Consider the following 11,627-nt stretch of genomic DNA (forward strand, 5'->3'; position numbering starts at 1 on the left):
TTGGTACAGAAAGAATTTTGTCTCCAGTTTTTATTGCCTTAGGAGGTCAAAGTGACCAGCTTTTCAAGGTCAAATAACAACACCCAAAATAAATATATATATATATATATATATGGGGGGGGGGAGCGAAATGGATAGAGGAATAGGGAGAGACTAAGAGAGACGTGCGTGTGTTTGGTACATGTCTCTTTCACTCTCTCTGAGCTGGCCAAAGCCTTGTGAATGAACTTTGTAGACCGAAACAGATAAAAGCCAGACGTATATATGTGTGTGTATGTATGTATGAATGTGTGTACATATGCCTCTGTGTGTGTGTTTGTATGTATGTTTAAGTATACAACCCCCACCTTTCATCATCATCACTTCTTGTCTTTTCTCTTGAAGTTGTTCTTATTTTCATTGTTTTGGATTTCTTTTGTTTTTCTTTTATCTCCCTAGGGAATTCATCGAAAAGCTTTTTTCATTTCTTTTAAAGTTCTTTATGGTACACCCTCGTATTTTTTCGTCTGACTTGAAATTTTCAGTTAACATCTTAACCAAAGTAGATAGAAGGCTCATATATGTAGTTTGATCTTAACATGGGGCCCCTGAACTGCGGAGGCCCCTGTAGCCACAGGGGTTGCAGGGGCTTAGCGACAGCCCTGCTTATAATATATTTGTACTTTGTTGTACATGCACACTGATGTTACACATCCAGCATATCATGCTAGCTTCATTTCTTTCTAGTTTTCAGAAACTCACATCATGCAGTCTGCCTTTCACTCTGAAGAAAAAGGCCTTTTATTAAAAACAGAAGTAATAGTTCTCTGAACTTCCTTTTCTATAGGGTCATCTTATAAATAATCTGGTTTTTTCAATTGCATGAACTAAAAGTCGGAGGGGGATGGGATAAACTACCTGCATCAACTTGGTATACAAGCAGGTAGTAATTTTACCTTGTACTTATTCTTGGTGCAGGTTTTGAAAAGTGCAGTTCAATTTTAACAGTTATTTTTTCAAAGCTATAATGGAAGTGACAAAGAAGTATATTCAGCATATTTTGCATTACAAGTTTAATAAAGGCAACAACACAACGGAAAGTGCAAGGAATATTAATACAGTATATGGGGATTGGACAATAAGTGTAAGCTAGTGTTAACGGTGGTTCCAGAAATTCCGAACCAGAAGCTACAGCCTAGAAGACAAGCCACATCTTGGAAGATCTGTAGAGCTCGATGAGGACTTCCTGCAAACCCTGATGGAACAAAATCCCAAGTATTGAGGAACCAGCAGAGAAGCTTGGATTTGGTCATTCAACCATTCATTGACACCTGCATCCATCGGAAGAGTCAGCAATTTGGGTTTCACAAACTCTCCAAGTCTAATCAGGCACAGTGAGTGAGTGTGTACTCTTCTTTGCTGTCACATCTCACAAATGAACCTTTTTTGGTGACGAGAAATGGGTTCTCTATAAGAGTGTCAAGTGCCAAAGACACTAGTAGGCTAAAGAAGATGTTATCTGTTTGATGGATTATAAAAGGTTTAATCCACTTTGAACTTTTAAACCCAAACCAAACGATAACAAAGGAGATCTACTGTGAGCAGCTTGAGTGACTTTGGTCAGCACTAAAAGAAAAATGACCATTTTTGGTTTCAAGGTGAAAAATGTTCTCCATCAGAATAATGCTCAGCCACATACAGTGAGGATGACATTCCAAAGGTACATATGCACATATACTTGTGCATAAGTATACATGCACTCATATAGATGCACAAACATGGATATGTACTTGTGTGTATATGTGCAGCTATGTGCATATATTTATACATGTGCTTATACATATATGTGTATATATGTATGTGTCATTGCAGATTTGTTCATATGTATCTACATACATATGTGGGTATAAATGTGTGTGTGTGTGTATTTTTATGTGTATATGTGTGTGTATATATATGTGCACATATATAAACATTTTTTAAATTTTCATTTACTTCTATTTTATCTATTATTCCATCACTTTTCTCATTCTCTTTTTCTTTTTTTTTTGTAAGGCCATTAGATTTCCAGCAATGAGTTAAACATTTGTTTACTACAATCATAGCCCCCATACCTACCAACACTAACACATTCTCCAAATACAGACTTTTACATCTTACAGATTGTGCTCTTTAATTTTTTTATTGTATCTGTCAAAAACTAAATTTATATATTTATTTATTTATTTATCATTTCTAGGCTACCAGACTGATGATTCTCCAAGTAATAGCTCCTGTGAAAGGTTAGTTACACACATACACACATACACACATGCACACACGCACACACACATACACACACACACACACACACACACACACACACACACACACACACACACACACACACACACACACACACACACACATACATACACAAGATGTTATATTTAAAACTTGTTTCTTCATATAAAAAAATGTTTGTTTTTTAATTTTGGATCAGTTTTCCTTCCTATTAGTATCTTATTAGCAGTTTTGTATTTTGCTTTCTTTTCATCTTTTCATTTCCAAATATTTACCAAATCTTGTTGCAAAAATCTAGGCAGACGTCTATAATGTATTTACAACTTCATCAGATAGGACAAGGATAGTAACTAGTAAAGAAATTCACATTAGTCTGGTGTCAGTTAATCATGTCTTGTAGTTGTCATAGTGCTAGTTCAGCTATTATTGATTGTATGTATGACTATCAGCTGATAAAATAACTTGTGTCCCACAGATCTCTGTCGTTCAGTTATACCATGTTACCTCCTAGCTGACAACCATACTACTTAATCTGTTATAATGTGGTTAAATATGTTAAGTAGGTTTAGTGTGACAATTTCTGCTAGCTAGTCCATTCCTGTATGTTTACAGCTCTGATTGAGGAAGCTTGTTATGAAATGCATTCCACTCATAACCATTCTTTTTTTTTTTAAGCTTCTTGAATTACATTGTCCAATGTGATTTTTATTTTTTAAGGCAGTGGCATGTAATTTTACTGAGAGTTGGCTACAATTTCTCATCCAGACACCTATAGATTCTAGTGTTGGCCATATCAGATGTGGCCAAGATAAACTCTATCTGGGCATGACATTTGCTATTCCTTTGCCCTTACCATTGTCTTATAATAGATGAATATGCTAATGTTAGATTTGTTTTTTCTTCAGCTTCAATTATTTCTGTTGTCAGTGGAGTTCTGTATAATTATCTAGTGCTTTAATAAGTAGCTTGCAATTGTTCAGATGGCTGAGATTTTTAAGATAGCTAAAAGTGATACTGTTCATATTCTATCACCAGCAATATGTATCCAAGAGGAAAGCCCTATCAGTTTAACAGTGAAAATGAGTAATATGGTGAGTGATATATCTCACTATTGTATACAACAACACTGTATTTAACAAAGTAGGTCCTGGGGTGTCATATAATTTACTGTTACATATACAATTCTCTCAACTTAACAAAATTGGGTACTGTTGTGTAACTCACTGTTGTATATAACAGATACTACTACTTCTGCTACTTTAGACTTAACAAAGTGAGTACTGTAATGTGGTGTGGTGTGGTATGACTCAAACCTGTATGCAACAACACTACTTTAAAGTGGATTCTGTGGTGTGGTGTAGTGTAACTCTCCATTGTATACAACAGCAAATACTGCATTAGATAGTGCTACTTATGATTTTGTGTAGTGTGGTAAAACTCACTATTGTATGCAATGACACTTTAAACTTGACAAAGTGGGTACTTTGGTGTAGTTTGGTATAACTCACCATTGTATACAATAACTCTATTTTAGAGTTAACAAATCATTTGTTATGCAATGCTGAGTTTCTTCCCTCCTGTACATAAAGATTCAATCTCTCTTTAGGTTAATGTTATACAAAATATGCTCCAAGCTTCCAAATCATTATAGTTTGAAAAAAGAATTAGCTAAGAGTAAGTATATAATCTTTAGCCCTTTGGCATTTAAAACAGCCATATCTGACTCAAATATTCTACCTGTTTTGTGTTCAAACTGGCTAGATCTGATTTCTCACATCTCCCCTACAATGTCATTCTAAAACCAAACAATCACATCACCAAATTTCAAAGCTATGAGATAATGCATGATTAATTCAAAACAGTGTGAATAAATAAGCATTATTTTAACAGAGTAATTTGAATGTTAAAGGGTTAAAACGAATATAGTTTAAATAGATCTATACCTACATTAATTATTTGTATTTTAATGAAAAAAATATTCTATCCAACTACTGCACTATATTTAACCGACAATTTTATCTGAGAATCTTTATGAAGCATTTCTTTTTTGTTTGCATTTGACTGAAATTGTTTGTGAAAATAGATGTATTTTAGGAGAGTCATTTTTAACAATGATAAAAATATTTTCTCATTCAGATTATTATTAACTTCTCTGTTATTTCATTATCAGTTTGTTTGTACCAACATCCTTGCCCATATTCCTGTGATTTATTCACAAAGTAGAGATCAGTGAATTAGTTGCAGCAGTGTGGCAAAAGATTCTAACAGCCAAACATTAGATAAGCAACCCAAAAGATACTAGTACCCAGAAATTGATGAATACATTACAAGAGTGTAATGAATGGCTTTGAATACTGAAAAATAAAAAAAATGATTAACCATTTACAAAATGAATGATTACTATAGTTAATGTCTGCATTTATCTTTGCTAACATATAATGTTATAAAACAATGAGGATGAATAATGAAACCATACAAATAAATATTTAAAAACTTATAAAACAACAACAAAAAAAGAAAGTAATTATTTACACATCTTAAATCTATAGTTTCGAAAATGCACATAACCTTATACTCCCTTAATTTTTCTAATACTTAACCCTTAGGGCACAAAGTTTACTGATACTTTTACATCGAAGGATCAATAAAGATATTTTCTTTAAATTCTGTTTAAAAACTGTATCCAAATCTCAAGAGAGATGGTAGAAAATAGCAACAGGTACACTGAAATAAGTCTTACCTATGTATCTATCCTGCTTGTACTAAGAAATTGATGAATTATTGAGGCAGTACTCCAGTATGGCCACAGTCAAATGACTGAAACAAGTAAAAGAATAAAAGAATAGAGTAATACAGTTAAAACCACTAAAATTGTTTATAGTACTTACTGGCAGAGAATGACAGGCATTTTTAGTGTAACCAGTAACATGGTAATCCATCATGAAATGGTTATTCCTTTTGAATCTTATTATCACTGTGGTTTTGTTCTTGTCTTAAATGATTGTAATTATAATGTCCAATATAATTTTAAATTTTAGCAGTTAATACAAAAATTAATTTGTTATTTATAAATATTGTTCAAAAAACAATATTTATATGACAAATTTTTAAATAGTCACAATAATAATGTAGTGATGATTTGGCTGAGTAGATAAAAAATTGATTTACCTGCTTACAAGTTGTTAGTTCAAATCCACAAATAACTGTATTTCCAGAGATCACTGTATTCTACAGTACATCAGTTTAATAACTGTCTACAGTAGGTTCTAGATCAGCTACACTGGGAATTTTATTAGTAAAAGACCTGCTTCTTATCACAGGGTTTTTTTTTTTTTTCATCAATACAGTGATTTCTTCACTTCAATTAAATTTTTCTCCATTGTTACAAGATTTTTCATTTTCATTATATGCATGTCCTGTCATTCTTGACTGTATTGTTTCAGCTGTGAAAAAAAATTTTTGCTCTGTGATTCTAATCTTTGCAAGTTACCCTATAAACTATACCATAACTGCATGAAATGTTACAAATACAATTGTTGAACTATTCTAGCTATTAAGTAGGCTTACCTATGTTGAGATATGAGCAGAATGTAATTATAGTCTTAATCACTTCAACTTCATTATATTTATTAGATATATATTATTATTTTCTCATTTTATACTCATAATTTGTTTATAATTTTTAGTACTTTTGTGCCATGTAGGTTATTTCTTTGCAATAATAATGATGATAATGATAAGGCCTGGATATTTTAATGGGGATGAGCTAAGCAATTACTTTGAACCCAGTGCTGGACTGGTTCTATTTTATCAAACCCAAAGGGGTGAAAGGTAGTAAACCTTGATGGAATTTGAACAAGGTCATCTTTGTCTTTCATTTTTTGGGGATCAATAAAATAAATACCAGTTGAGCATAGGGCTCAATGTTGTAGTGGTAGTGGTGGGAATAGTAGTAGTAGTAAAATAATAATAATAATAATGATCTTTTATACTATAGGCTCAAGGCCTGAAATTTTGTGGGAGGAAACTAGTTGATTACATTGACCCCAGTGTTTCACTGGTACTTAATTTATCAACCCTGAAAGGATGAAAGACAAAGTCAACCTCGGCAGAATTTGAACTCAGGACGATGGGCAAAATACTGCTAAGCATTTCATCCAGCATGCTCGTGATTTTGCCAGCTCACCATAATAATAATAATAATAATAATAAAAATAATAATAATAATAGCTGTACTGACAAACTAAGTACAAAGTCCTTCTATCTATTATAGTAGACTGAGCATAAAAATGTTTAAGTTCTTCTTGAACTGTTTTTGATTCCAGATTCTGAGAAATGATTTACTAGGGCTGATCATGAAATAGAAAACTCTGTTATCCCAGTGTATGGAATCAATAAATATGTGAATTGTCTTATGATTAATTCACTCTATTTCATCATGAATATTTCTTAAGGAATTCATGATTATTTATTTTTATATAAGAAAACCAAGGTAGAATACAATATCTGAAATGGTGCCAGAATTTTAATACTTTCTGTATATTTGGCATAATGAAATGGAAATAGTGTTTTTGCAAGATAAAAAAACAGCCACTTTTGGTTTTGGTTGACTTTCAAATTTTTTTATTCAGACTTTATTCTTAAACTCACATTTAAGCCATTTATTGCCCATGATCATTGCCAACGTCTTGAATATTTAAATTGGCATTAATGACAATAATGTGTTCTGTTCAGTGAACTAGAATATGTAACTGTTGTTTACCGTACTTAGTTTCTGCTCTTTGAATGTTTCTTTGCAATAACCATTAATTTAAAAAATGAAATTCTACAGAAGGTAGAGATCTTTGAAAAAAATTTCTCAGCTCATAAATATATGGTAAAAGCTAGAAATCAGTAAGCAGCAGGTTATTTTGTGACAATAAATAGTAAATAGAGAATTTTAAAATGAATTCTATCTCTGAAGGGAATTGTATTTTCCTGTTAACTCTGCTAATTGTTATCTTCAGATACCAAACATACAATCTAAGTGTCTCAGCTGGATGGTTTTACAGCACATTTATATTGACCTGACTAAAGTAATCAACTAATTAAATGAAATTATATTTTAGTTAGAAATTTAAAATAATGGTTTTTCTATCACAGCTGCACTTATTGCAAACAACAATACAGCTGGAGCTGTTAGTTGGTGCATCTAAAGTTCTGCTCCTTAACAGTGATCCAATTAAACATTATTTTACACTAATCACACAGAACATCCCTCCTATATATTTTTATTTTTACATATTAGAGTGTTTTTATTGGAGTCCATTCTGTCGTCAGTATTAGGACCAGGTCTCCAGTCTGAAGATAGCAAAATCTTCCTCTATTTCCTCCACCAGTCTTGGAGCCCCTTTAAAATGGTGTCATGGTCACTGCTCTTATTTCATAAAAAGGGCCATGAACTAGGAGTCACTGGGCCCCTTGTTTCCTGTCTGATTAAATACTTTAGTTTATGTCATATTGAACTTTATATCTTTTGGTTCTAAGTTCAAGTTTCAAAACTACTTAAAAAAGTAGTTTTTGTGATATTCTTCCATGATAAATGTTTTCAAGTTATCTTGTGTGATTGGTTGAAGAAAGGCCTGATATATCTGAAGAATGACTACTTATTGACTAAATTCCATACTTTATTCACTGCCATATCTTTGTAATTCTCATGCAGTACCTATTTATATGTAGTTTAAACTGTTCTTTGTTTCTTCATTGACTTTTAAACTACAGAATGTGACATCTGGCAAAAGTCCTTCTGCAAATTGGGAAACCTAGAATGTTTATTTCTCCTTTGTTAGATGCTGTACACTTTTTTTTATAATGTTTATAGTCTGCTATGTATACCAGTTTGTATGAAACAAAGTATTTATATATGAAGAGACCTATAAAGAAGTTTAACCTGATAAAGTACAAGGACAAAGGTGATGCCTTAGAGAGAAGGAAAGTATAGGGACATTTGAACCATACTATACAAGATAATTAATCTGAGCAGAATCAACCTACATGAGATGCAGTTTGGCTTCATACTCAGCAGAGGTAGTGGTAGTAGCATGTAAAAATGCACCCACTACACTGTAAAATGGTTGGTATTAGGAAGGGCATTTGATCATAGAAACCATGCCAAAGTAGACAGTGAAGCATAATGCAACCTCTTGACTTGAGATTTTATTGAACTATCCAACCCATGCTAACATGGAAGATAAATGTTAAATAACAACAATGATGACAAGATGATGACAACCACCACCACCACCACCACCACCCAAACCTTTCTGTGAAGATTATCAGATTCAGTCATTCATTTCAATATTCTCTCATTTTAAGACCAGTCAGTATCATAGTCTTGAGAATTGCTAAATGTTTGGCTGCAATCATACAGTTACTGAGATATAAAGATTTTAACTTTTAAATACTTAGAAATAAAGTAAAATTATTATTGTACATTGCCAAGAATAACTCAAAACCATATGATTGAAAATAGACTTCATAACTATACATATATAGCTATACATACATATATATATGTATGTATAAATATATATATATATATATATATATATATATATATATATATATATATATATATGTATATGTATAGCTATATATATGTATGTATCTAACCCGAATGCTTGGGTGAGAGACTCAATTTTATAGTACCCCTACCTGCTTTCCCTTAAAAGAAAGATAGTGTCAAACTAGGCAACAAATTACCGTACAAACCCATGTAATTTGCACACCTGTGTAATTAACGCAGATGATTTTCAGGATAAAATTTGTTAAAAATGCTTCTACTCATGTAAAACTTGCACCCAAAAGTTTTCAGAATTGCTGATATGGCCAGGGGAAAACGGTTTTCAATTTAGTTGTATTTAGCATAATTTCACTTACTTATGATTAAATCTTATTAAATTTTCATGAAATAAAAATAATTTCTGTTTAACAGGTATCACATTGAAAGCTATTAAATTACAAAATGTTTGTGTTGTTTATAATAATCTTTATTTTACATTTCTTGTCCACAAGAGATTATGTCCGAATTTTAGCATGCTGCTATATGTCTTCTCAAATCACGATTACAGGAAAAGTTGTGAAGAATTACTAACAAATACAAAGCTGATAAATATGCACAGGTGTTGCAAATTAAGTTTAATTACCAATAAACATCAGTTTGGATGACTCTTTACTAACCGACAGAGGAAGGTAACCGATCAAACTGATTATGTAAACAGAATTTTTTTCAGCCTATTCTTATCAGAACCTTTGATATGGAGTATTGAAATTTTGATCCCGTTCACACTTACAAAATTTTAAGCAAACTTTAAAATTTGTTATTACCATTATTGTCAGTATGGGCAGAACTTGTGAATTGTTTACTGCGAAGGAGAAATTAAATATGTTGAACATGCTTTTGAACATGACAATAGAGCTGCCAGAAGGTATTTTAATGTTAATGAAGCAAATGTTCGAAATTGGCATAAGCAGTATGACAAACTTAAAACTGTGCCTAGTAATAAATAGACAAAAATGAAAATAAATAAAAGTCAACTTCATTATATTTAAGCCATTATTTTTTCTGTAACAACCTATTCTTACATTAAATGAGTCAACTTCCAGTACAAATGTTTACGTTTTGTACCTCTTTTTTAAACAAAGAAATTTCAAAAAAGATTCTGGAAACAATTTACTCATGTAATTTACACACCCACTAATGTTTATTTTTACTTTTACACAAAGAAGTGTGTAAATTACATGGGTTTTTATGGTAGTCTGTCATCCAAAAACAAGTGCAGACCCTCTGACAAGTTTGCACACTATTTCTATTTATCCAGTTTCTCTCATAAGGCTTAGGTTAACTTGGTTCAATGATAGAAGTCACCAACTGAGGATGTTAGAGCAAACTGGGAAGGGAGTGGGAGAGAGAAATTAAAGTAAATGGATTCAGAGAATTAGAAATATTATGAGGAATTATTTTTGTATAATCCAGGTATCTTTACTGCTTTAGCAATTCCATGGAATTTATTTTTTAAATAGTGTAACCCTTTCATGGTCATACTGATACCAGAATACACTGATTCACTGTTTAGGCTACAATTAACTTTCAAAATAATCAAGAATTTACAATAGAATGTCATTAAGTATCTGTAATTGTTTATATTTCCTGTTTGTTGTGCTGTTTAGCTGCAGGTCATCTCTGAGTCAACTCATAAGCAAAAACGTTCCAAATATGACCATCCTATCTTTTTTAAGATGGCCTTGTCCAATGTTTTCATCCTTTTTTAAGACAGCAGGAGAGGATCTGAGGGAGATTAGTCTGCTGTTACTATCATGTTACATGCCTACTATACAAGAAGCTGTGTTTTTTTAATATTTCTATATCTTTGTATTAAGCTAATATTTAGAATAGTTTCTTATGTGAGACAGTAATAGAGCTGTTATCTCCTTTAATTTCATATTAACAACCATGAAAAAAAAAAGAACTTGAAAGTTTTAAAGAAGATATTAATATTTTAATATGAACAGTGTTACAACATTTAATCAGGAGGTAACCTCAACTAGGCTAGTATTGAAACAGTTAAAATGGAACAAATTTGAAAAGTAAATTTGTATCTTAGTCATACAGTTAGACATACCGTTATTTTCCGGTTCATAAGGTACTACAAGTGATAAGGTGTACACTATAATTAGCAAGGTATATTTTGAAAAAATTGTTTTGACGATTTATGAACTTACCTATAATTTATTTTGTAAGAATACCTAATTTAGAGATAGTTTACATTTCACTACCCATGCAGATATTTCTAAGGTATTACCAAGTTCTAACTACCTCTATAGCTCACTGATTCTTACTATATGCAGTGAAAATTAATGATGCACCTACAACCCCATAACGTTCAGAGGGAGACTATATGTGTGAAAGAAAGAGTCAATAATGATTTCTTTTATTAATAACTAGCAGAAATACCCGGCTTTGCCTGGGTTAAAGAGAATAATGAAATCTAAAAACGCCGTCTAGACTACGCAACCCTCAACTGTTAGTAGCTACGATACCATAATTCTACATTAATAACTCTCCAATCCATGCCAGTATGGAACATAGACATTAAATGGAATGCCAGTCTCTCATCTAGGAGGGCCTTGAAATCAATGTTACCAACTGGGGACTATGTGTGTCGCAGTGATAATAAAAAGACTCAAAGGAGGTCTGCAACGAAATAATTTTACTCAACACTTTACAAGTGAATCAGTGGAGGCAAAGATGCGTCTCATTTACTTGACAATTTATGCACCACATTGCAGAAATCACAATGTAAGTATATCTGAAAGGGTAGTCTTAC

At 32.0% G+C, this 11,627-nt stretch overlaps 1 protein-coding gene across 1 annotated transcript in view; it reads left to right on the forward strand.

The window, feature by feature from the left end:
• The window catches only part of LOC106876459 (caspase-7), a 787,012-nt gene that overhangs the window by 482,662 nt on the left and 292,723 nt on the right, over positions 1 to 11,627 (forward strand). Inside the window, exon 2 of the mRNA XM_052969503.1 lies at positions 2,218 to 2,261. Within this exon, the coding sequence (XP_052825463.1) occupies positions 2,231 to 2,261 (31 nt within the window). The 5' untranslated portion in view covers positions 2,218 to 2,230. The remainder of the gene's footprint in view (positions 1 to 2,217; positions 2,262 to 11,627) is intronic.

This window comes from Octopus bimaculoides, chromosome 7 (assembly GCF_001194135.2).
Source record: "Octopus bimaculoides isolate UCB-OBI-ISO-001 chromosome 7, ASM119413v2, whole genome shotgun sequence".
Taxonomy (NCBI): Eukaryota; Metazoa; Mollusca; class Cephalopoda; order Octopoda; family Octopodidae; genus Octopus; species Octopus bimaculoides.